General features: G+C 44.3%; 1 protein-coding gene across 3 annotated transcripts in view; it reads right to left on the bottom strand.

Moving 5' to 3' along the window:
- Nucleotides 1–1223: 1223 nt before the first annotated feature.
- The window catches only part of LOC133132366 (alpha-2-macroglobulin-like), a 40311-nt gene continuing 17458 nt past the window's right edge, over nucleotides 1224–24076 (bottom strand). The window contains exons 18-36 of one of the 3 annotated variants that reach the window (XM_061247761.1): nucleotides 23256–23388; nucleotides 21355–21580; nucleotides 20403–20529; nucleotides 20084–20205; nucleotides 19457–19508; nucleotides 19061–19144; nucleotides 17991–18167; nucleotides 17694–17775; nucleotides 16999–17155; nucleotides 16677–16751; nucleotides 13326–13488; nucleotides 12398–12588; nucleotides 12036–12251; nucleotides 11709–11829; nucleotides 5276–5367; nucleotides 4576–4650; nucleotides 2970–3075; nucleotides 2189–2230; nucleotides 1224–1387 (exon numbers count right to left, since the gene is read on the bottom strand). In XM_061247761.1, the coding sequence (XP_061103745.1) occupies nucleotides 1365–1387; nucleotides 2189–2230; nucleotides 2970–3075; nucleotides 4576–4650; nucleotides 5276–5367; nucleotides 11709–11829; nucleotides 12036–12251; nucleotides 12398–12588; nucleotides 13326–13488; nucleotides 16677–16751; nucleotides 16999–17155; nucleotides 17694–17775; nucleotides 17991–18167; nucleotides 19061–19144; nucleotides 19457–19508; nucleotides 20084–20205; nucleotides 20403–20529; nucleotides 21355–21580; nucleotides 23256–23388 (2264 nt within the window). In that variant the 3' untranslated portion in view covers nucleotides 1224–1364. Of the gene's footprint in view, nucleotides 1388–2188; nucleotides 2231–2969; nucleotides 3076–4575; nucleotides 4651–5275; nucleotides 5368–10870; nucleotides 10979–11707; nucleotides 11830–12035; nucleotides 12252–12397; nucleotides 12589–13325; nucleotides 13489–16676; nucleotides 16752–16998; nucleotides 17156–17693; nucleotides 17776–17990; nucleotides 18168–19060; nucleotides 19145–19456; nucleotides 19509–20083; nucleotides 20206–20402; nucleotides 20530–21354; nucleotides 21581–23255; nucleotides 23389–24076 lie in introns of those variants that run through there. The other 2 variants (XM_061247762.1, XM_061247763.1) reach the window with 2 other exon arrangements.

Here is a 24076-nt window from a genome sequence, read left to right as displayed (position 1 = left end):
GAAGTAAGTAATGCAAGATTGGAAGGAAGATTGAACCCCGGAACTACCGTAAACACCCAAATAGTGGGGCACGCAGACAAGGGAGTGACTGGACTAGTAAACATTCAGACTCAGACATCACAGGGGAAGACGAGTGCAAAGACTAATTAATGTAAACAGAACACCAGACATGAATATGAAAAATAATAAATTACAAGACTAAAGATAATAAACAATGATAAACTAACACACAGAACACAGGAACATAACAATAATGAAGCTCATTCAATGATGACTGCGAATAGCAATGTTGACAACATTTCAGAGCCAAATATATTTAACAATTGCAAGCTAGTTCAAAGCAATACGACGAGTCGGTCACGAAAATGCAAATCGACGAAATGACATGGTCATCACTAATCGTTGCAGACCTAGCTATATTTCATCTTTTTTCTTTAACCATACCTGATGCACTGTACTAAACAACCAAAGGTCAGAGGCCAGGATGAAAAACCTCACTGACATCTATTTGGTGTTGATAAGACAGCCAATCAGCAGTAATGTCAGGAACAGGGCAAAAATTTTGTTTATATAGTCGGCACCCAGATAAGGACAGTTTTTCAACACAATTCAAAAACTGTAGAAGGATCTAAATAAGCGACAAATATATTAGTCATTAATATAATACAATAGCTGCCTTTTGTGAATTCACAATTTCATGAATTTGCATAGTCTTTTATGAAAAGTGTTTTCAACGGTTACTGCTGTCTGGTTGGTATTACTTTTCATCTTAAAATTATGACAATAAATCTAGCTTTGGTGGTCAGCATATGTGCATGTCTACAGTTCATAAAAGTGTTCTGAGAATCTAAGGATTGACAAATACAGGATTGTTGAGACAACAAGGTTTTAGTGTCTGTTTTCCTCCTTGGTTTAGCACGTCTTTCACACTGTTTGGCTGCAACTAACCTTTTGAGAATGTAAGGAGCCATTACAAGTATTTAAATGATCCCTCAGGTTCAGTTTATCTGGTCCTGTTCATTAAACCTCGTCCTGTTTCAAAGCTGATGCAGTCAGCTTGGAATGAGAGAAATGCATACAGAACAGTGATGAATACATATAGAAAGGGCTCTTTGACGTGTGTGTGCTGAAATGAACCGGTTTACTGACAGGAGTCAGACCCTTATCCAGCTGCACATTGATTCTAGGAGTGCAAAATAATAAATGTGAGGAAGCCAAGCAAATGGAGACAATACATCATTCCTCAAACTTTAATTCAAAATTCAATACTACATATCACCTAATTAAAACAATCAGTATTAAATACAGAATGTATCTGAAGATTGTCCAGTGTACTGACAAAAAAGATGTGGCTGGTCCCCCTTTCACAGTTGGTTTAAGTCATCACCTGCAATATAAACACAACAATGTGCATATATATGATCATGACAATCGCATGGCTTGGAGTAGGACTTGACAATCACACTTACCTTTACACATTATATGTTTTTATAAATTGTAGATGTAATATTATTAAATTCTGTATTAAATATTAAATATTAAATTACATATAAATTTTAAATATTACAAAATAAAATTATCAAATACATGGCAATTGAGCATCTGCCAACAAATATAATTCCTACATTGTTAAGATAGCATAGTGTTACAATTTTTGTTGCAGCAACACCAGGGTTGTTCAAACAATGAAAATAAGACAGAAAAGATATTCTGCATGTAAACTTTAAATCAGACTTAAATATAAGAAATGAAGAAATAGGACCAGAAAGATCAGAAAGGTAAAAATGTAACGGTAACATTAGCAAGCTAGTATGAATATCCTGACCAACCAAGCTAGCACGCATGGCTTTGAATCAGTTGTCTTGGAGTAAAATGTAATATGGAATCATTCTTCAATAAATCAGTACTTCTGGAGATGTAATATTGATCCTTGTTAAAACAGCTAGTATGTGTATTAAAAGGCACCTTAAAGTGAGTTTTTCCTATCCCGTATATATGATGTAATATGCATGTCTATTTGCCAGTCAGAATAAGGTATTAATGAATGCCGTGGTATAAATATATGCACATTATATAGCAGGTCTAGTACATTTTGGGACTAAAAGTAGCTGCATATGAAGTTGCAGGTTTTTCAACACAAGCAGCAAATTGTTGGTGGAAAGTTGGCCACTGATAGTACTGAACTTACCCTGGGCACAGGGGGAGCTGTACTCACTCACAGCTTCATCACCTGACAACCAAGGAATATGTTGCATTAGTAAAGGGTCTTTTCTACCTCACAGATGTCATCCATCATTTAAGTACAGAGCACAAGTACAACAAGGGAAAAAACGGTGTATTTTGTGAAACCAATAGTTTTTCCAAATGATAAACCATGGGGGTCAAATGAAGTGAAAGAATGCCTAAATGCGGGACGTGCATGAAATAGAACAAATTCGGTCAGGAAACTCTTAATGAAGCCAAGCTTTGGTCAGCCTCAACCAAATGTTCTCATACTGACCAATCACATACACATCACTACATGTTTTCATAATAAATCCATCACATGCACATATCACAACATATATATATCACACCTGTGCGCCTGCTTGATTTTTAAGGTGAATGGTGGCCTTATTTGTTTTGTTAAAAATATCCTCTAAAAGCATCCTCAAAGGGTTTCAAACAGAATTGTCAAATCAGTCAGTTGTAAATAATGGTGCACCTGTGTTTTATCTCCTGTGCTGTTTTCTATGAATACAAATCATTTTAGTGTTTTATTTGCTTAAAAATACAGATGATATGGCTCTACATTGTCTTCTTGTTCAACAGGACGCCCATATAGAAACAATAGCAGTATATGGTGAACTCTCTGATCTATACCAGTGCATCATAGCGGGGGCACTACTGAATTTTGAGTTGAATGGTCCCTTAATCCTGAATGGAGAAATGTGAGAGTAAATTGGAGAGAGCAGGTACTGGTATCTTACTTTTATCATAGTAGTCATAAACCTTCACCACTGCAGGCTTCAGGTTCCTCACTGGTACATCCTCGTTTATGGTCAGTGAGTATATCATGGGTGCCATCTTCTTCAGCTGTTAGGAAGGCAAAAACATAGAATGTAAGTACTACTGCACTCTATTTATGCCATGCTTTTCTCCCAGCAGTTGCTGTTGGGGGATGTATTCATTCCAATATCCCCAATTCTGTTGAATTTATTACTGGGATATGACAGGCTTTATTAGAATCACTGACATAAGGGACTATTTAAGTTGAGACCTCCTGCTTGTATTAGGGCTGCACAAAATATTGTATATTTATTTTCAGCAATCTCGCATTTTATTTATACGCTACAGAATAAAAAATATATATTTTTAGAATGTATTTTGATGCTCACTGATATAAAATGGGATCTTTTGTGGAGGTGTTTTCACTGTGTTCCTCAGAAATATTTACTCAGACGAGAGATTCCTTGGAAATCCCTCAACGGAAGTCTTCGCAAGGCGGCACGGAAGGCATGTTTTGTTGTGAAATGTCAAGCAACAGCAAAATGATTATTCCTCCAGTAAACATTGGACATTTTATCAATGTTTCTCCGAGTTCACGTTTTTAGAATTAGAAACTATAATGGATTTTGTTTGCTGGAGTCTTGCCATGAAAAGCACACTGACAATACCTTCTTGTGGTATGTGGATTTCCAAAATGCAGAGAAGGCAACACACACTTTTGCCACACACATTACAAAATAAAGAATTGTTGCCACTAAAACAATGGCATCTTGGAATAGGTTATACAGAAGGTTTTAACCCTTTTTTAACCCTTTCAAATGGTATATCTTGTTTCGATAGTGAAAATTACACCGTGAAACAGGGAATGATGAGCCAACCAGCAGCTTTACCTAGGGGTGTTAACTGAACCTTCACAAATGCCAGTATCAGTAGAATAGACCACACTGCTGTAGTCTCAGTAGAATAGAGTACACTGTCGCAGTCTCAGTAGAATAGACCACACTGTTGCTGTCTCAGTAGAATAGACCACACTATTGCAGTATCAGTAGAATAGACTACACTGTTGCAGTCTCAGTAGAATAGAGTACACTGTCGCAGTCTCAGTAGAATAGACCACACTGTTGCAGTATCAGTAGAATGGACCACACTATTGCAGTATCAGTAGAATAGAGCACACTGTTGCAGTATCAGTAGAATAGACCACACTGTTGCAGTATCAGTAGAATAGACCACACTGTTGCAGTATCAGTAGAATAGAGTACACTGTTGCAGTATCAGTAGAATAGACCACACTGTTGCAGTATCAGTAGAATAGACCACACTGTTGCAGTATCAGTAGAATAGACCACACTGTTGCAGTCTCAGTAGAATAGACCACACTGTTGCAGTATCAGTAGAATGGACCACACTGTTGCAGTATCAGTAGAATAGACCACACTGTTGCAGTCTCAGTAGAATAGACCACACTGTTGCAGTCTCAGTAGAATGGACCACACTGTTGCAGTATCAGTAGAATAGACCGCACTGTTGCAGTCTCAGTAGAATAGACCACACTGCTCTGCACAAACTCTTGGGTTGCACTCTTACCTCATCCAGATAGATGATCACATGACCTTCTTCCTCTTCAACACGCTTCACAGTGGGACTAGCTTTCAGCTGCAGACATTATGTGCATTAAAGCATAATGATTAAAAATCAGATACTTATTTATTACTCTAATGTCACTGTACAAGCTGTTATTTGGTGTATTTTCTTACTTTAGACCTATTTTTTAGACATCTACTGCTGTAGCCTGTCCTGACTTATGATGCGTTGTGTGTTCAGAGATGCTCTTCTGCAATGTTGTAATGTGTAGTTATATGCGTTACTGTCTCCGTCCTGTCAGCTTTGACCAGTCTGGCCATTCTCCTCTGACGTCTCTCATTAACAAGCGTTTTTTTTTTTTTTTTTTTTTTTTGCACCATTCTTTGCAAACTCTAGAGACTAGTGTGCATGAAAATCCCAGGAGATCAGCAGCTTCTGAGATACTCAAACCACCCTGCCACCAACAATCATTCCGCGGTCAAAGTTACTTTCCCCATTCAGATGGTTGATGTAAACATTAACTGAAGCTCCTGACCCGTATCTACATGATTGTATGCATTGCACTGCTGCCACACAATTGACTATTTAGATAATCGCATTAAAAAGTAGGTGTAATAAAGTAAAAATGTTCCGAACAAAGTGCTCGGTGAGTGTATATTCCCAACATTTGTAAAGAGATATTCTGCTTTGTAGAGTTGCTCACCTGTGTGAGTGAGCTTTTATCCAGGAGGAATCCTGACAGAAGACGGATGCTGATGATCACCATGTTAGTTTCCTCCCGCCCACCATTGTACCAATTCAGCTGTTTCTTTTCTCTCTGACTTTTGCAAATAGCCAGTGGCTCTAAAATGTATACATGTATACAGTTTATAATAATGCATTATTATACTTTTTATGATTCTTCTTGTTCCTGTTATGATTCGTTATTATACCTTCTATTTATATTCCTATTATTGTCATACGTGTAAAGTTTTATTGACCATTTATTTGTAGTAGATTTAGCTCAATCTTCATCAAATAACAGTTTTCTGTGGACAAGAGATCTGTGTAATGTGGCACCCCTGCTACTGCATGTTGCGCCACGTGGGTGGAGAACCCTGGAGGGGCCCGTGCAGGTCAACCGCGCAGACGTCACGCATTGGGAGAGGTGTGCGAAGGAGTATATCTGCCTAAAGAGGTGGTCGGGAGATCAGCACCTTGGAGAGAGATCCCTCTACCTGCAGTCCAGGACCCCAGACAGCACACGTGGGTGAGCAGAGTGGAAAATCACTGATTCAGCTGCAGCCTCTTTTCCTAATGAGCAGGGAAGGGGATTTAAGGCACGGTCGAGGCTGCAGCCAGAGTCAGTTGGTGCCATTCCTGAGCGTGTGAGAGCGTGGAAAGCAGAGAGAGGAAGGACCTGCAACGCCCTGCCATACTGACCCTGAAGGAGACCCCACCTTTACGGACGGCAACACCAAAGACCTGGAACGGACGCCGGTCACGTGAGCCAGAGAGAATCCCTTCCTATTTACCCCCTGTCTTTGTGTTTCCTGCCAGCCCTGACGCGGCCGAAGAGGGGAGGAGGGAGGAAGCCCTGGAAAATACCCCGGTCTGGGAAGAACCTTCGTTTATTTTTTGCCTAAACGGCCCCTTTGATTTCTCCCGTTTTCCCCTACCCTTGCCCTGAGGGGGGGCGCTATCCCCGATACCCCGGAAAAAAAAAAACCACAGAAAAAAATAAAAAGAAATATTTTTTTCTGACATCTGCGATCTCCTGTGTTGGTTTCTAGCTGTGCACACCCTCGGCACCTCAGGATCCACCCCGAGGCACCACATATGGTGGAGAATGCGGGCAAACTGATGCCACGCTGTGGAAGCTGACCTGGGCCGCAGAACCAACACGGGTGAGAACTGAGAGGGAATGGAAGCCACACCCCCTGGCGAAGAGCGAAGAAGGAGACGACTGACTGCCCCTACCCTCGCTGAGATGCAAGACGCGGAAGCAGAGGAGGGCGCCCGAGGGAGGCTGGAAGCGGTCATCACCGAGCTGGCGAGGTCCCAGCGGGCCCTGCAGGAAGCGGTGGTCGAACTCTGTCGCCTAGCTCCACGTGACGGATCGAGACGAACCCCCCGAGATGCGTTGACCAAGATGACAGCCGATGATGATGTTGAGGCGTACCTCCAGGTGTTTGAGCGTGCGGCTCACCATGAAGAATGGCCACAGGCAGACTGGGCGGCCATACTAGCCCCCTTCCTGACAGGGGAGGCCCAACAGGCCTATCGAGATATAGCCGTGGCTGATGCCACCGACTACCTCAAGTTGAGGAGAGCCATCCTAGCCCGATATGGGTTCAGCCTACCCGCACGAGCCCAAAGATACCACGACTGGTCATATGACGCCTCCCAGCCTGCCCGGTCCCAAGTCGCCGCCCTGACCCGCCTGACCAGGAGCTGGCTGGCCGAGGAAGATGGGCCACCCCTGTTGGAGAGGGTGGTGTTGGACCGATGCACCCGCGCCCTACCGAAGGACGCCAAACGGTACGTGGCACAGATGGGCCCCGCCTCTGTAGAACTACTAGTAGGCCTCCTCGAAAACCACCAGGTAACCCAGAAGATGCTCCAATCCGAACGTACTGAACCCCAGAGCCGCCCAACCAGGGGCCCACAGCCTGTGAAGCACCCACCAGCCCGCCCTGACCCAAATCGCCGGGGCAGACCCGACGCGGGGAGACCACGGCCCGAGTGGAGATGTTACAACTGCGGAGAGGAGGGGCATCTGGCCAGGAGCTGCCCTGGGAAGGAGGTGTCCATGCCCACCGCCAGTGGTGGGAGCAGCCCACCGCACCCCTGCCTGTACCTGACCACCTGCTGGGCGCACCAGAGTACGGAGGCCCCAAGATTGCCGGTACGAGTGGGGGGCCAGGACACTGAAGCAGTGCTCGACTCGGGCAGCGCCATCACCCTGCTGCGACCAGACTTTGCTGGAGAACAGAGGGGTGAAGAGGTGGCCGTGGAGTGTATCCATGGAGACACCCGGAAATACCCCACGGTGTGGGTGGACCTAATCACCCCACGGGGGACGCACACGGTAAGAGCGGGGGTTGTACCAAATTTACCCGTACCTGTACTAATGGGAAGAGACTGCCCGTTGTTCCAGACTTATTGGGAGGAGGGGCCCCGGCCTCTGAGGGAGACGAGGCCACGGCAACCCCGACGGGCTGCCCACCGTACCCCCCTACCAGTCTGGGCCGCGACGTCTGGGGACAGTGAAGGAGAGGCCCTGCCACCAGAGACGGAACGCCAACCAAGCGCCCCGGCCACCAGTGGAACCGTCACTGCGTCCGAGAAAGAGCTTGGGGAGGCCCTGGCCCCGGAGAGAGAAGTCCGTCTAGCCTTCTCGGAAGGCCCCCAAGAGGTGAGCGAGGAGGCCGAAGCACCCACACGCTTTGGCACTGCCCAACTACACGAGCCCAAGTTCGCTCAAGCCTGGAGAGATGCCCGAGACATTAACGGGGTACCCCAAGGGCCGGAGAGTACACCATCGTATCCCTTCTTCAGGGTAAAACAAGACCTGCTATATCGAGTCTGTAACCCACAGGGGGAGGAAGTTGAACAGCTGCTGGTCCCTCAAACGTTTGTGCCCCGAGTCCTCTACCTAGGTCATACTCACCTGCTGGGAGCCCATCTGGGGATGGAGAAGACCTACGAGAGGATCCTGGCAAGGTTCTATTGGCCTGGGGTGAAAAAGGCTGTGGAAGACTACTGCCGACACTGTGCCGTGTGCCAACTCCACTGCCCTAAGGTAACCCTTCGGAACCCACTAATACCCCTGCCGGTCATTGATGTTCCCTTCAGAAGGATTGCGATGGACATCGTGGGGCCCTTACCGAAGTCCAGCCGGGGACATCGGTACATCCTCGATTATGCAACCCGCTACCCAGAAGCCGTCCCGCTCAGGACCGCGACCGGAAAGACAGTTGCCAGGGAGTTGTTCCTGCTTTTTAGCAGGGTCGGAATAGCGGAGGAACTCCTGACAGACCAAGGATCATGCTTCATGTCAGGGGTCCTAAAGGAGATGTGCCGGCTGCTACAAGTAACCCAACTAAGAACCTCCGTCTACCACCCCCAAACTGACGGACTAGTGGAGAGATTCAATCAGACCATCAAAGCCATGCTGAGGAAGATGATTGAAACGGACGGTAAGGACTGGGACCAGCTCTTACCCTATCTTCTCTTATCAGTCCGAGAGGTGCCCCAGAGCACGACCGGCTTCGCCCCTTTTGAACTGTTGTATGGCAGACGACCCCGGGGGTTACTAGACCTGGCAAAGGAGGCTTGGGAACAGCAACCGTCCCGAACCCGCAGCCTGATCGAGCATGTGGAGCAGATGGACCGGCGGATGGCCCAGATCTGGCCCATGATGAGGGCCCACATGGAACGGGCACAACGGGAGCAAGCCAGGCTGTATAACCGGGGAGCACAGGTGAGAGAATTCGCCCTGGGAGACAAGGTGATGATTCTAGTCCCCACCAGTGAATGTAAATTTCTGGCCCGATGGCATGGGCCGTATGAGGTCGTGGAACGCACAGGACCTGTAAACTACCGGGTGAGACAGCCGGGACGACGACACCGCCTCCAAATCTACCACGTCAACCTGATGAAGAGGTGGCATGAGCCACCCCCAGCTCCGACCCCAGTCCTCGCTGCCCAGTGGGTGCCCCCACCCACCCCTGACGTGAGTATTGGAGAGCAGCTGAGCTCCCGCCAGCAGCAAGCGCTACGTGAGCTGGTGAGTCGGAACCGGGATATCTTCTCGACTATGCCCGGCCGCACTCACCTAATCACCCATGACATCAGCACTGAACCTGGGAAGACGGTAAAACTACGACCCTACCGAATCCCAGAAGCTCGCCGACACGCCATACAGGAGGAGGTGAAGAGAATGCTCGACCTCGGGGTCATTGAGGAAAGCCGCAGTGCCTGGTCCAGCCCTGTGGTGCTGGTCCCCAAGCCGGATGGGACCTGGCGGTTCTGCAATGACTTCCGCCGGCTGAACGATGTCTCCCTATGTGACGCGTACCCCATGCCGAGAGTGGACGAACTAATTGAGCGGCTGGGACCGGCCTGATTCATCAGCACCCTGGACCTGACGAGGGGATATTGGCAAGTTCCCCTAACACCCCGTGCCAGGGAGAAGACGGCCTTCGCGACCCCGACGGGCCTCTACCAATACACAGTCCTCCCCTTCGGCGTACATGGAGCCCCAGCCACGTTCCAGAGGTTGATGGACCAGGTGTTGCGGCCCCACCAGAGGTATGCGGCAGCCTACCTGGATGACATCGTCATCCACAGCACCGACTGGGACAGCCATGTCGACAAAGTCGAAGCGGTGCTGATGTCCCTGAGGGAGGCCGGGCTGACGGCTAACCCTGCAAAGTGCCGGCTCGGATTGAAGGAAGCCGCCTATCTTGGCCACACAGTCGGGAGGGGGCGGGTGAAGCCTCAGTCGAACAAGGTCGACAGCATTGCCACCTGGCCCCAACCGGCCACGAAGAAACAGGTGAGAATGTTCCTGGGTCTGGTGGGTTACTATCGGCAGTTCATTCCAGAGTTTGCAGCACGAGCAGCCCCCCTCCACGACCTCACCAAAAAGGAGCAGCCCAACCGGGTCCAATGGAACCCTCTCGCCGCTGCAGCCTTCCAGGACTTACGGGCCGCTCTAGGTGAGGAACCAGTTCTAATAACTCCCAACTTCCAGAAACCCTTCGTGCTGCAGACCGACGCATCGGAAGTGGGCCTGGGAGCGGTCCTGTCACAGATACAGGATGGAGTGGAGCATCCAGTGACATACATCAGCAGAAAACTCCTCAGCCATGAAAGGAATTATGCCACGGTCGAGAAGGAATGCCTTGCCATCAAATGGGCGGTAGGTAAATTAAGATATTACCTACTCGACCGTGAGTTTCTGTTGGTGACCGATCATGCTCCCCTCAAATGGATGTACCTTAACCGAGACAGCAACGCCCGAGTAACCCGCTGGTTTTTAGAGTTGCAGCCCTACCGGTTCAAGGTGGAACATCGTGCTGGGAAGCTGAACCAGAATGCTGATGCGCTATCCAGGAAGGAGGATGGCCTAGGGGCAGACGCTCCCGCCCGGGGCTTGGAGCTGAGGGGGGGGGGTATGTGGCACCCCTGCTACTGCATGTTGCGCCACATGGGTGGAGAACCCTGGAGGGGCCCGTGCAGGTCAACCGCGCAGACGTCACGCATTGGGAGAGGTGTGCGAAGGAGTATATCTGCCTAAAGAGGTGGTCGGGAGATCAGCACCTTGGAGAGAGATCCCTCTACCTGCAGTCCAGGACCCCGGACAGCACACGTGGGTGAGCAGAGTGGAAAATCACTGATTCAGCTGCAGCCTCTTTTCCTAATGAGCAGGGAAGGGGATTTAAGGCACGGTCGAGGCTGCAGCCAGAGTCAGTCGGTGCCATTCCTGAGCGTGTGAGAGCGTGGAAAGCAGAGAGAGGAAGGACCTGCAACGCCCTGCCATACTGACCCTGAAGGAGACCCCACCTTTACGGACGGCAACACCAAAGACCTGGAACGGACGCCGGTCATGTGAGCCAGAGAGAATCCCTTCCTATTTACCCCCTGTCTTTGTGTTTCCTGCCAGCCCTGACGCGGCCGAAGAGGGGAGGAGGGAGGAAGCCCTGGAAAATACCCCGGTCTGGGAAGAACCTTCGTTTATTTTTTGCCTAAACGGCCCCTTTGATTTCTCCCGTTTTCCCCTACCCTTGCCCTGAGGGGGGGCGCTATCCCCGATACCCCGGAAAAAAAAAAACCACAGAAAAAAATAAAAAGAAATATTTTTTTCTGACATCTGCGATCTCCTGTGTTGGTTTCTAGCTGTGCACACCCTCGGCACCTCAGGATCCACCCCGAGGCACCACAGTAAGCACATAAAAAATGTTCAACTTGTAGAGCAAGCTATAGCATATACAGTGCATGCTACTCGTAATACACCTTGCTGTTTTCCTACAGGAGATTGCATGCATTTTGTCCATACCAGATGCACACCTCAGCCAGGAACTGGCAGGTCTTACAGTATGGTCTAAATTCAGTCTTTACGTACTGCAAGAACAGAAGTAAACCCCACCTGACAAGTATATCAACTTGGAGAGATGTTTTCTTTGTACTGTTGCAGACCCCTGATGCGCTGGCGTTGATGGTGAAGGAGGAGAAGTCTGGAGGAGGGGGGATATTGTACTGCAGTGAGATCTGAAAGAGAGAAAGACATTTCAGGAAGACAGAAAAGATTAGAACACCCTTTGTGTCACAAGATGACACATCACTGCTGTTTCCTGACTGTTTCAATCACAAGTATGATCTATAGTAGCACTAATCTACACTCCAGTACCAGAGGTGGCAATGTGCCCAGTAGTGATAACATCAGAGTTACTGCTCCCACAGAATCCAGTGCTGACCTGAGCAAATGCACAAGCCTCGCCCTCGGCCTTAATACTGTAGACTCCAGGCACCTCCTGCAGCTGCTCCTGCTGGTAGAGCAGTCTATTGTGCTCATCCACACGGAACTGCCTTTTATATCCACCTGTAGAGGTCACCATCACTGTGCTGGCACCTCCCTTACTGTAGGTGGCAGCAGCATACAGCGTCAGAGCCTGCAGGGCCACCACTGTGTCCTGATGAGAATAAAAAGAGGGAGGTAAGAAGAAAAGGGGAAAGGATGGAAAGATATATGCAGGCTTACAAAATTTAAAAAAACAAAACATTTAAAATGAGAAACATATAGAAGAGAAATACATGTAAGAGAAAAAAGATGGAGGACCTGTGTGGAGGAGAACCCGCCGTAGGGGTTCTGCTGGTCGGCCAGCCAGCGAACAACAGAGCTGGAGTAGCTCAAGTCAAAGTCAGCAAGGGGAGGTCCAGAGAGGAGTGCTAGGAGCACGTAGGAGGTCATCTCCACTGCTAGAGAGCCTTTTCCAGAAGCCCCAGCACGCTCCCAGTGACGGCCTTGTTCTAAAACAAGAGGCACAGATCATAACACGTCTGTCTATTCATCATTTATTTTATTAACCTTCATTTAACAAGGTAAAGCCCCCTTTTATTTTTTAAAGATATTTTTCAGCTTTATTGGACAGTATATAGTATAGAGAGACAGGAAGAACAGGAGCGAGAGAGAGGGGAAGACATGCGACAAATGTCGGACGGTCGGATTCGAACCGCCGAGGTCGCGGCTCACAATGAGCAGGCGGTCAGTGCTCTACAGGCTGCGCCACCGAGACACCCCATCAAGGTAAAGTCTCTTTGAGATAAATAAATCAGCCCACACATTTCACCCCACAAATTCATAATGGTACGACACAGAAACACACTGGCATGTTATACTCCTCATATAAAGTCATGTTCAATATTAAAACAGTTACTAGATTCATGCCTAGATTATAGCATTAGAAACAAAATCAGGGAGATACTCAATTAAAATGGATCTTTTAGATCACATTAGATTAGATTAGATTGTGTATAGTTATCCTTGATTTTATCTACAGAAACTTTCAAAGATATTTGTGCAAATCCACTGCTGTACACCTACCTGAACCCATTTATATGAACTGACAACACTGAAAACTGAAGAAACAAGCTGCAGTTTTTAAGGTGCACGTGTCTCTGACAATGAAACAGTGAAGAGCTGCAACCTGTGGTGTTATAAACTGTGGTGCTAGAAAGTGTTGACTGAGAAAGAGAGGGGCAGATGCCTGTGATAATGGCCACTTCGCCCAAACGGCCAATGAGACGAGTCCTCATTACAATGTCCCCGGCCAGGGTGAAGGTGTAGGAGAGCAGGGCAGTGGCATAAATGTTGTTGATCTGATCTGAGGCCAGTCTCAGACATGACAGGCTCCTGTGCACCATGGGATCCTGACACACAAAAGAGAGGAACTCTCTGTATAAATCAATGGAAAAACATCATGCTTGACTACACTGTAACTCTTATATTTTGCAGCATATACACCTACTGAGCACTTTATTAGGAACCTACACATTCATGCAATCATCTAATCAGCCAATTGTGTGGCATCAGTGCAATGCAAAGAATAATGCAGATACGGGTCAGGAGCTTCAATTAATGTTCACATCAACCATAAGAATTGGGAAACAATTTCATCTCAGTGATTTCGACTGTGGTATGATTGTTGGTGCAAGATGGGCTCAGTATTTCTGTAACTGCTGATCTTCCGGATTTGCGGATCAAAACACCTTGTCGATGAGAGAGGTCAACAGAGAATGGCCAGTTGACAGAAAGCAGCATCTCAGAATGCACAAGATGTCGAACCTTGAGAGAGATGGACTACAACAGCCAAAGACCACGTCAGGTTCCCCTTCTGTCAGCCAAGAACAGAAAGCTGAGGTTGCAGTGGGCACAGCCTCACCAAAACTGCACAGCTGAAGACTAGAAAAACGTAGCCTGGTCTGATGAATCTTGATTTGTGCTGTAGGGTCATTTTGGCACCAACAGCATGAATCCATGGACCAAACCTGCCTTGTGTCAACAGTCCAGGTTGGTGGCAGTGGTGTAATGGTGTGGGGAATGTCCTCTTGGCACACTTTGGGCTTGTTAATACCATTAAATCATTGCTTGAATGCCACAGCCTATTTAAGTATTGTTGCTGACCGTGTGTATCCCTTCATGGCCACAATGTACCCATCTTCCAATGGCTACTTCCAGCATGACAATGCACCATGTCACACAGCAAAAGTAATCTCAAACTGGTTTCAACTCATTACAATGAGTTCAGTGTTCTTCAGTGGCCTTCCCAGTCACCAGATCTGAATCCTTTGGGATGTGGTGGAATGGGAGATTCGCAGCATGCATGTGCAGCTGACAAATCAGCAGAAATTGTGGGATTCAATCACATCAACATGGAACAGAATCTTCAAAGAATGTTTTCAACATTGTGTGCAATCCATGCCACAAAGAATTGAGATTGTTTTGAGAGCGAAGGGAGGCCCTACCCAGTATCAGTATTGTGGTCCTAATAAAGTGCTCAGTGAGAGTATATTCCCATATTCAATTTAAACTGAATTTCATTCAATTTTTATTTTTATTTTAATTCTGAGCTTGAAATTAACACCCACCCAGCCATGGATAAAGTAGCTTTTCTACTTTTGTTTTGCTTTTGTTTTGTTCATTACTTAATGAAACGAGTGAAGCTAACTGTAGCTCCATATTCCTTCCCAATTTGTTGTTTCAACGCAGCCTCTAGTAGCCAGGTCGTTGGAACGAGCAAGGTTGTATTTGAACCAATCAACAATCATGAAGTTTGGAAATTCTCCAAAAATGAAACAACGGCTGGCAAAGTCTTTCGCTATGAAATGACATATCAGATTGTCCACAAATTCATATTCTCAACAAGTATGAACACCAAAACATGGAATTTCTCTTCAGATGTATCCAACAGGATAAACAATTTACTGTATATAGCAATACCACAACTATAAGTAGGATAGGTCCGGTCCATTGTCTCTAGTGGTCAGTTTGCGATGAACGTAACTTTACGTAATCATCATCTCGCCTTTAATAGCCTACCAAAGTAAAGTAAAATAAAATGAGTGAGTTTAAAGTGTCCTTTGATTTGGAAAGGAGCAGGAACGAACAAAATACAACTTTTAGGCAACATCCTCGGATCGAAATACCACATCAAACCCCGACGAAGTAAATGATGACTCGATAGAGTTTAAATCCCTGCACGTTATCTGGCAGTGTCCCGATAAACGTCTCCAACAAAAACAAATGACGTGTGTGTCAGTGTCTTCTGGTGTAACGTAAACTAGGAAGCTATCTAACGTTAACGCAGTGGTTATACATTATTGGAAAAGGGTTGCTTAGCTAAGGTTAGTGCAGTGGTGATACATTATTCCTACTTTGATAGTGGAGTGGGGGATACATTATTGATAGCTAACGTTTACAATACCGTTGCGTAGCAGCCAACGTCTGCTGTTGAGCGGAAGAATACATTTACCTTAAAACATAGTTTCATTAAAAATACATTACTTTAAAGTTTTTCTTGTCTTTCTTTTGTGAAATTTGTGAAATAACAACGATATACCACGGTTCTCGTTCCATAACGCTTTAATATAACGCCATTATTTTGAATCCTAAGTTTCTCATTGTTAATGACGTCATGGTGTTAATTAACACCGTAAAACATGTCCTGTGGGAGACGAGGAACATCAAGGTGTACCAAAAAACAACGGTAGACCTGATCAGTCTCCGGAGGAGGTTCCAAAACCTCCTCCAAGACAGCGTGATGTTGGACAATCACATTAACAAGACCCTGGCGAGAGAGAAATGGGGGGTGGACCACTGGAAAGAACTGGTCATATAGTCCACCCGCCCCTAAGAGGGGCAAGAGGTCCTCAACACCTGCTCAACCCGAGCAAGATGGACCCCCTTTTTTTTTATAATCTTGCCCGTTTTGGGTTGTCTTAAAACTCACCCTTTTGTTTTCCTTTTGTTTTGACATGATTTTTTCTCTCATTTGTTTCATCATTTGTTTCCACACCTTTGTCTAAAGTTAGGTTTCATTTAAATGAGATTTGTTGTCTAGTTTTGAAATGAGTGCCTGTTTTTGTGAAAATCATTATTTTGTGTTATTGAGTGTGTTTTAAAAAAGAAAAAAGATTTTAAATTGTAAAGAAATTCTAATAACCAATAAAGCCACCTAATGACATAATGGTTTTGTCTTTTCTATCGGTCAGAATCGGTGATACAAATGGGGCAGTATGAGAAGAATATGTACACTGCCGTGAAATGGTATTTGCCCCTTTCCAGATTTCCTGTATTATTTAGTATTTTTCACACAGAATGGTTTCATTGTGTCATTAGACAGAATGTAATATTAGAAAAAGGGAACCTGAGTAAAAACGGAACACATTTCTAAAATTACCATTTCATTTCTTTAATTAAAAGTCTTATCAAACACCCAAATCACTCCTGTAAAAGAACCTGCAGGCCTCGCTAGCCTCAACTATATCAGTGTTCATGATATAGAACACTAGATTACAGATACAGTACAGATGTCGTCCAGGTTTGATGGTGTACTCACAGTGCTGTTAGTGCCCAGCTCAAGGAGTGCTGCGGTAACATAGGCTGTCAACATCACCTCATCACTGACTCCACCCTGTAAGTGGACACAACATACCATTGCAAAGACTGGGGAGTTCTGGAGACACAGACATCGAAGGTACTGTAAGAATGAAATATGCAGACCCGTGAAGATCGCCTGAACATATCCACAGGGGGAGAGCTACTGTATAATATGGAAGAGAGCATCCTCTCATTTATGTGTGTGTGTGTCTTTTTGTCTGTGCAGCTGCTTATATGTGATTGTGTGTGTGTACATTTCCGTGTATTCTCTTTCAGCTCACCTTCATTCCATTGCTAAAGAGCTTCCCCACAGACTTTATGCAGCCATCTTCTTGTTGCTGCTGGCTGAGCCATAGCTTGGCACTGGTAATGTATTTTGGGTCAATGAAGATGTATCGCGTTGCGCCTCCAAAAGACTTCATCACAAATGCAGTGAGCCTGGACACACAGATACAGGTACTGCAAATGTCAGCTTTGAAACCCTGTACTCAGGTGGGAGATAAATGTCAAATTTTGTGTGTGGTGTCTTGCCAGTTAGAGCTTCTTAAAGTGACTTATTATGGTATGTATTGAGTATCAGCAAAATTAGAGAAAGCAACTGCATTGCAATATTGACTTACAGTCCCCTCAAAAAGTATTGGAACAGCAAGGTCAATTCCGTTGTTTTTACTATACACTGAAGACAATTGAATTTGAGGTCAAAATATGGACATGAGATGACAGGTCCAAATTTTAGCTTTTAATTCCCGGTATTTCAATCTTGTTTTGTTAAACATATCACCTTTTGAATCAGACCACCCAATTATTAGGTGAGCAAAAGTATTGGATTGCAACAAAATTCATGAGACAACCCCTAATAATGACACACATTGCGCATGCTCATACTGTAATGGTGTTCACTGTGTCTGTGCGCAGGTGAAGAGCGGTGATGGGACTCCCTCCTCTGTGTGAGACTGAGGTGGACACTGAGACTAACCAGGTGTTCCCTGAAGAGTCACGTTCTCCAAAGGCACTGTAGGAGCCATCATTATGCTTGTAGTTCAGCTCCCGCTGATATCCTGCAGAAAACCAAGATTACTGAGAAGCTGGTACCCCCCCCCCCATTTGTATATTGCTACAGAGAAGATAAACATATAATCTCTGTGTGGATGTGCTTAGATGCTGTTAAAGCAATCTGAGCACATTTCCAAGTGAGGCAACCTTGTGATCCCCCCACAATATAATAGCCAGCCAATGAGATACGAGCTCTAGAGCCCAACCATGTCCCTCTCACCACTCTCCAGGAAGGTAATGGCCTTGTTCTTGATCTTCGATGTCAGCTGTCCTGTGGTTTCCAGGTACCTAAGGATATAGATGTTGGGGGCAAAACGCAGCATGTTCTGTTCTCCACAGCCATATGGCATAGCCAACAGGCTGTCCAGATTCTTCATGGCACGGCCCATCAGATCGCCTGTCAGAGTAGGCAGACACCTGGTCAATACATACATTCATATACCAAAATCCCAACAAGTCATCCCGTATCAACCTCAACACACTAGCTCACACCCATATCCATGCAACCCAACACACTGGTATAATTAGAATTGCTTGCCATAAATGCAACAAACTATATTACATCTAAACTAATGTTGGAGGGTCTGGGGGGTTTGGGGAAAGGAAATCTTAATTTATTTTTTCAAAGATTTTTGTCATTAATCTTACGTTCTGTTGTTCAATTTTCCTTAACTTTCTAGTTTGATAGTCTCTCATATAATTGATCTCATGAGGGATATGATAGTATATGTTTTTCCATATATTTTAAAAACAAAATACTTAATAATTACAATTTTTTCCAATGACATTTTTATGTGTTTCGGCCATCAAAATAGAAAGCACGTCATTGAACAATGGGATTTTTTTGGGATACCTAGCAGTCCCCTATCAAAAACCTAGTTTTTAAAGGAAGTTTTAAGGCCAGAGCATCAAAGGATTACTAATCCCATATAAAAAAAATAATTCTCTGGAGTATTATTTTATACTTTATCATACTTGGGGTATAATTGAAGTTTAGGTAATTGCACTTCTGTTTGAATAATGTCAGTTTCCTCCTACTTGACAACTCGTAATTCTGAGCCAGACACTGAGCCAGACTTTCCGACTCGTAATTTCGAGTCAACGGACCATTCCAATGTATGTTTCCTAATTGGAAGGTCATAAATGGGAGGTATCTGGAATGCAATGTTAAGGGTTCAAGTAGTACCACCACCTGCATTTCGTTTGTTTGCTGGTCAGACAGGTGCCCATCCTGAAGTAGAACTTTATTTCAAGTATAAAATGCTGAGAAGGAAGGGAGAGTTTGCTCACCCAGGATGGAAAGAAAGGCTTTGGCAGAACCCTCCACAAAAACTTCTGGCAGCTCCAGAGAAACATCCTTCTCCACAGCTCCCTCTGGTGGAGTGAGAGGCAACATACAGGTAGACAGAATCAAGAGCTCCACCCAGCTTTACAGAAATCACTGCACTCTAAAGCAGTTTGCTGAGAAATAATTCCACAGTCATGTAATTGACGTCTTTAAGGGAATGATTCCATTTTATAAATGGAAAAAATATATTTGAAAAAAGGATTCAAGGATCATTTTTAAACTTCCTGTTTTTTGAAAGAGCATCTTCATGCTACAATAACAATCTAAATTTGTTCTTGATTTGTTCCAGCTTTGCATGGATATTTTTGCAGTTGTAGGAGAGAGGGAAAAGGTGAGACCTTGAGGACACAGCAGTGCATTGTGACTGATGGTCTGTTCAGTGCCCTCAGGCTGAAAAAGAGACACAAATCAGGGCATATTCACAGAATCAGTGCACATCACAAACACACCATGTCTAAAACCTCAACCTCTTTGTCAACAGGATCAATTTTGTAGAAAAAAAAAAAATCGAAATAGTTGCCAACATTCTTTCTTAAAGAAAAGTCGTTCATCTGAAGGAGTAGGATCTACTTTAGGATTTAGGATTCTCCATTAACCACAGCGAAAGAGCAACACTCTTTGAAATCCTGCATTTATGATATAGCTGCTATAGCGCCCCCTAAGAGTAACAGGAATTTAAACTTATTTGCTTCTTCTAGTGTCACCTAGATTATTGCCTGCCAAAATCGACAGGTGTCCACATAAGTATGGACTACATCTGTGTGTTTGGTGAGGATCAGACATTGGGTTCTTGAGCTACAGCTGGGATTGTTCATTGTTTTTTTTATGATTTGCTCATTTGTATATGTATGTTAAATCCCCTACTATCTAATTTGGTTGCTCATTAATTCAAATAAATGCAATTTTAAAACGACTTAAAAAGACTCAATTATAGACAGATCATAGATGGCTGTGTGGTGTCTCACCTCCACAAGCAGTGTACGGACAACAGTGTCGATTTGTCCGCTCTCTGGCACGGTGACCACCTCATTGCCACATAGCTCCTCAGTGTTCAGGGCCTCTGCACTTACTGTAATGTTCACCCGACCTTAGAGAGGGTATGATAGAGCCTCATGTAAAGCCACAAGGGGAAGGGGAGCAGTCTTGTGAAAGGGGGGTTAATTAACTGGCTTCATTGATATACATTTCTAACCGACAATTGATTCTTGTGTTATCTTCCTAACTAAAGGTTAAGCCACGTGTAGAACCCACAATAAGCCAACCTGAGGGGGCACTGTGACTCACCCAAAGTGGTGGCGGTGACGATCCAGGTGAAGGTCTCACTCTCCTCACCACAGAGACATCGCTTATACTGGCAGCCATCGCACGGCTGGCTTGTGAACTGTGCCGACTCTCTCAGGCTGACATGCACCTGTGAAACAGGATAAATACAAATGGTAAGAAGGAGAATTGAAGATGAGAACAGTCTGTTAGCCCATTGAGGACACATTCCCGCGCCCTCTTCTCTTCTTCACCAGTGGTAGCTCTTGGCCTGCTGACAGATCTTGATCTGAAATAGCCACTGCAATCCAATTTATTATGAATCCCTTTAAAAAATGTATTAGTTATTGTCCAGACAAGTATATCTCACATGCTAATTTAATTTGTCATATTTCCAGAAATAAAGAGAACTTGAACCTTATGATACATTATGAAATTTCAAATGACTCTAAACTAGCAGTTTAAAGTAGTTTTTTTCATAAATATGAACACCATTGTATGGTGTAGAGTATATTGCTAGTTGCAACCTATTCCCCAGTGAAGCTGTTTCCTAAATATGGGGCTAAACTTCTCAAAACAAACATGTCCAGTGACATCACTGAACATGTTTAGCCTGAATCTCCAGTCTGTGTTCCCCAGAAGGTAACGGGCACTGAAACTCCACCCTTGAACACAGAGACTGGTGTATGGGCAGCCACCCATCCAGGCGATCACATGACACTCCAACAAAAATACTGTAATATTAGCATACAGATCTCACGGAACCTACCCTGGCTACCCTGAGTGATATGAGTTCTGACTACAGCAGCAGAAGACTAATATGACTAATGAATAAGTACTAATAAGTGCTAATAACTACATAATAAAGTGCTCACTGAGTATATGTACTGCTTTTGTGGGTTTTTTGTTGCTCTTACTAGTTGGGACCACAGAAGGCTGTGGTATAACCATGGCTGTGCACCGAGCAGTGGCTCACCATGATGCACTTGGAGAGGTAGTTGAAGACTGTGGCCTTCAGTGGGAACATCTCTTCACGGATGACAGAGTATGGCAGTGTCAGGCTCACAAAGAAGGGCTGGAAGGCCGTGAGGATTGTGTTGGTGGCCAGCCCGAATCCTGCGGGAGAGTTGCAGAATCCACTTGCTGCCCATTTGGTAATAGTGTCCGGGATGGTTTGCTCCACTTTTACTCTGCCTGAATCTCTGTTAGAAGAGAGGAGAAGGTGCTGAGCACATCAGGAAATGCTGTCAATTTGTGCTTACTTTCCTTGTCTGTTACGGAGGAAAGCTGGCTACCTTATGCCTGCAGAATAGTGTTAGCTCAGCAAAAAAAGACAAATAATTGTGTCACTGTTGTGAAGGGAGTGCAATATGTGGTTAGCTAACCTGAAAAATAGGAGAATTCACATATTTTGGTTGAACATTTTTGCCTCGGTAACTCAGTGACAATATACAGTAACTAGACCTCTAGTTACCTAGCCATGTATAGCATTGCATTACCTGAACAAAAATGTTCTGGTAACATTAGCCCAGGCATTCTGGAACTTTGTTCAGGCCAGCGTATTAATTTAGAATAGTGATTAAACTTAACCTGAAGAAACAGAATTGAGTATTGACCAAGACCATGGCATTAACTGAAGTAAATAGCATGAGATATGCAGATGATTTAAACACTGGTGCTAGATTTACTAAGCCTTTTGCAAGTAGTTTCAGGCGCACATATGACACATCCTGTCCCAGAAACATACAACTTATGTATCAAACAGGTGTATGGGCCTGCAAAGCAGTGTGCCTGCCATCTACCTGATTTATCACAAGGTTCACTTCTCTCCTTATTGCATATGTATTAGGGGAGGATTGCATGAATAATGGGTGGAGATATTATAAGTATGGCTGATTATGTATTCCGTTGAATATAAAAAACAACATTGCTCTCCTTTAAATTGTATTCATCATGTGGTGAAAAAGGTAAAACTGCTCTCAGGTCACTGCATGTCAGATTGTGTGAGTGATGTTTGTGTGAGGTGCTGCAGTAATGTAGTGGGGGATACTATCTGTAGAACACAATCAATTCGTGATCATGACAGATCAATGACTCAGTTCGTACCATACAAAGTTTACTCAGCATTGAGAGTGTTCACACTGAAGGTTGTTTCTAAAAAGGGATGTACTTGTACTCAAATTGTACTCCTCGTTGTTCAAAGAATATCTTAAAAAAAACACTTAATAATCTAGTTTACTAATCCATAATTTGGTTTATGTTTTATCCTTTCCTCTATCTAGATTTATTCACATTATTTAACGGACTGGAACATGGGACTGCAACCCAGGAGTGATCAATGAGAAATAAACACTGTCCTGAAAAGTACAAGCCTGTGTTCATATTCCTTATAGTACAAAGTTTTAAAAACCTAAAATACCATATCGTGGGAAAATCTGATATTAGAGAATAGACAATCAATCTATGATAAGGACAAAAGGCATAGCAGAAACTTAGCGAAGAAGTGTTGCATATGAAATGTTGAATTAATTACATCTGAATGAGAGTTTTTAAATCCCAATTAGATCCAAATCCATTACAGAAGCAAAACCAATCGGAAGAAGACAACAATAAACCATTAGATTACATTACAGTCATTTAGCAGACACTGTTATACAGAGTGATGTACAATAAAGTGCAAATAAAGTGCGTTGAGGACCCAAGAGGAAAGTACAGTTCTGAGTCCAAGAGTGAACAGGAAGATTTAAAATAACCTAGAGTAAATGGCTGAAATAGCTCAAGGCAGTTGCAGTTGCCACCCTATCCTAGGGTGTATCTATCTGTCCAGTGTGTGGCTAAATGCTTTGTAGGACGGATCCCTTGGTTAATGATACACACCCTACCGGTACCAGGTCCCAAATCCAGGTCTCTGGAAAGAATGTGCGAATGGTTTCCTTGGGTTCAATTGCCACTCCGGGACCACCTCCACTTTCCCTTTCGAGTATAAAAGAACCAAATCGTGTTGGAAAACCTTGGGAAAAGAGAAAATAAACAAATACATACAAAATACAAATAAATGTTAACACATTTTCAGCAAATGAAAGTATAATTTTGCCTCATTTTGTCAAGAAGTCAAGAAGCTATGATTAAAAGCTTCCACGATTATCTACAGTCTGTAAGTATTTGGACAGTGGTACAATTTCAGTTTTTAAGGCTCCAAATTAAATAACGAATATGAGGTTACAGTGCAGACTGTCACCTTTAATTTGAGGGTATTTACATCCATATCGGGTGATATGTACAGTCATTACATCCCTTGTTATTAGGGCTGCACGATATGAGAAAAATGTGCAATATGCAATAACGACTTATGATCATTATCGTTCTGATTGACCTCATGAACAATATGACTTATGATAAATACACAAATATGTGCACAGTTCCAATGTCTTCCTGCTTTAGGAACACTGCTAACATAGACCCCAGACAACGAATAGCCTACACCCACTGAATTAAATATATTAAATACATTATTTTCAAGATGCACAGTGCAAAAAGGTTTCCCACAGGCTTCCTCCTTACAAAAAAGAAATAAATCTAGCCCTGGCGGTAAAAAACATAAAATATAATCTCCTACAATCAGCTGATATGCATTGGTCCTCATGCAAGAACATTTTCATATTCTTAAAATGTATAAACTTATTTACTTAATCACTTGT

This window comes from Conger conger, chromosome 7 (assembly GCF_963514075.1).
Source record: "Conger conger chromosome 7, fConCon1.1, whole genome shotgun sequence".
Lineage (NCBI taxonomy): Eukaryota > Metazoa > Chordata > Actinopteri > Anguilliformes > Congridae > Conger > Conger conger.
This window is presented reverse-complemented; position numbering and strand designations above follow the sequence as displayed.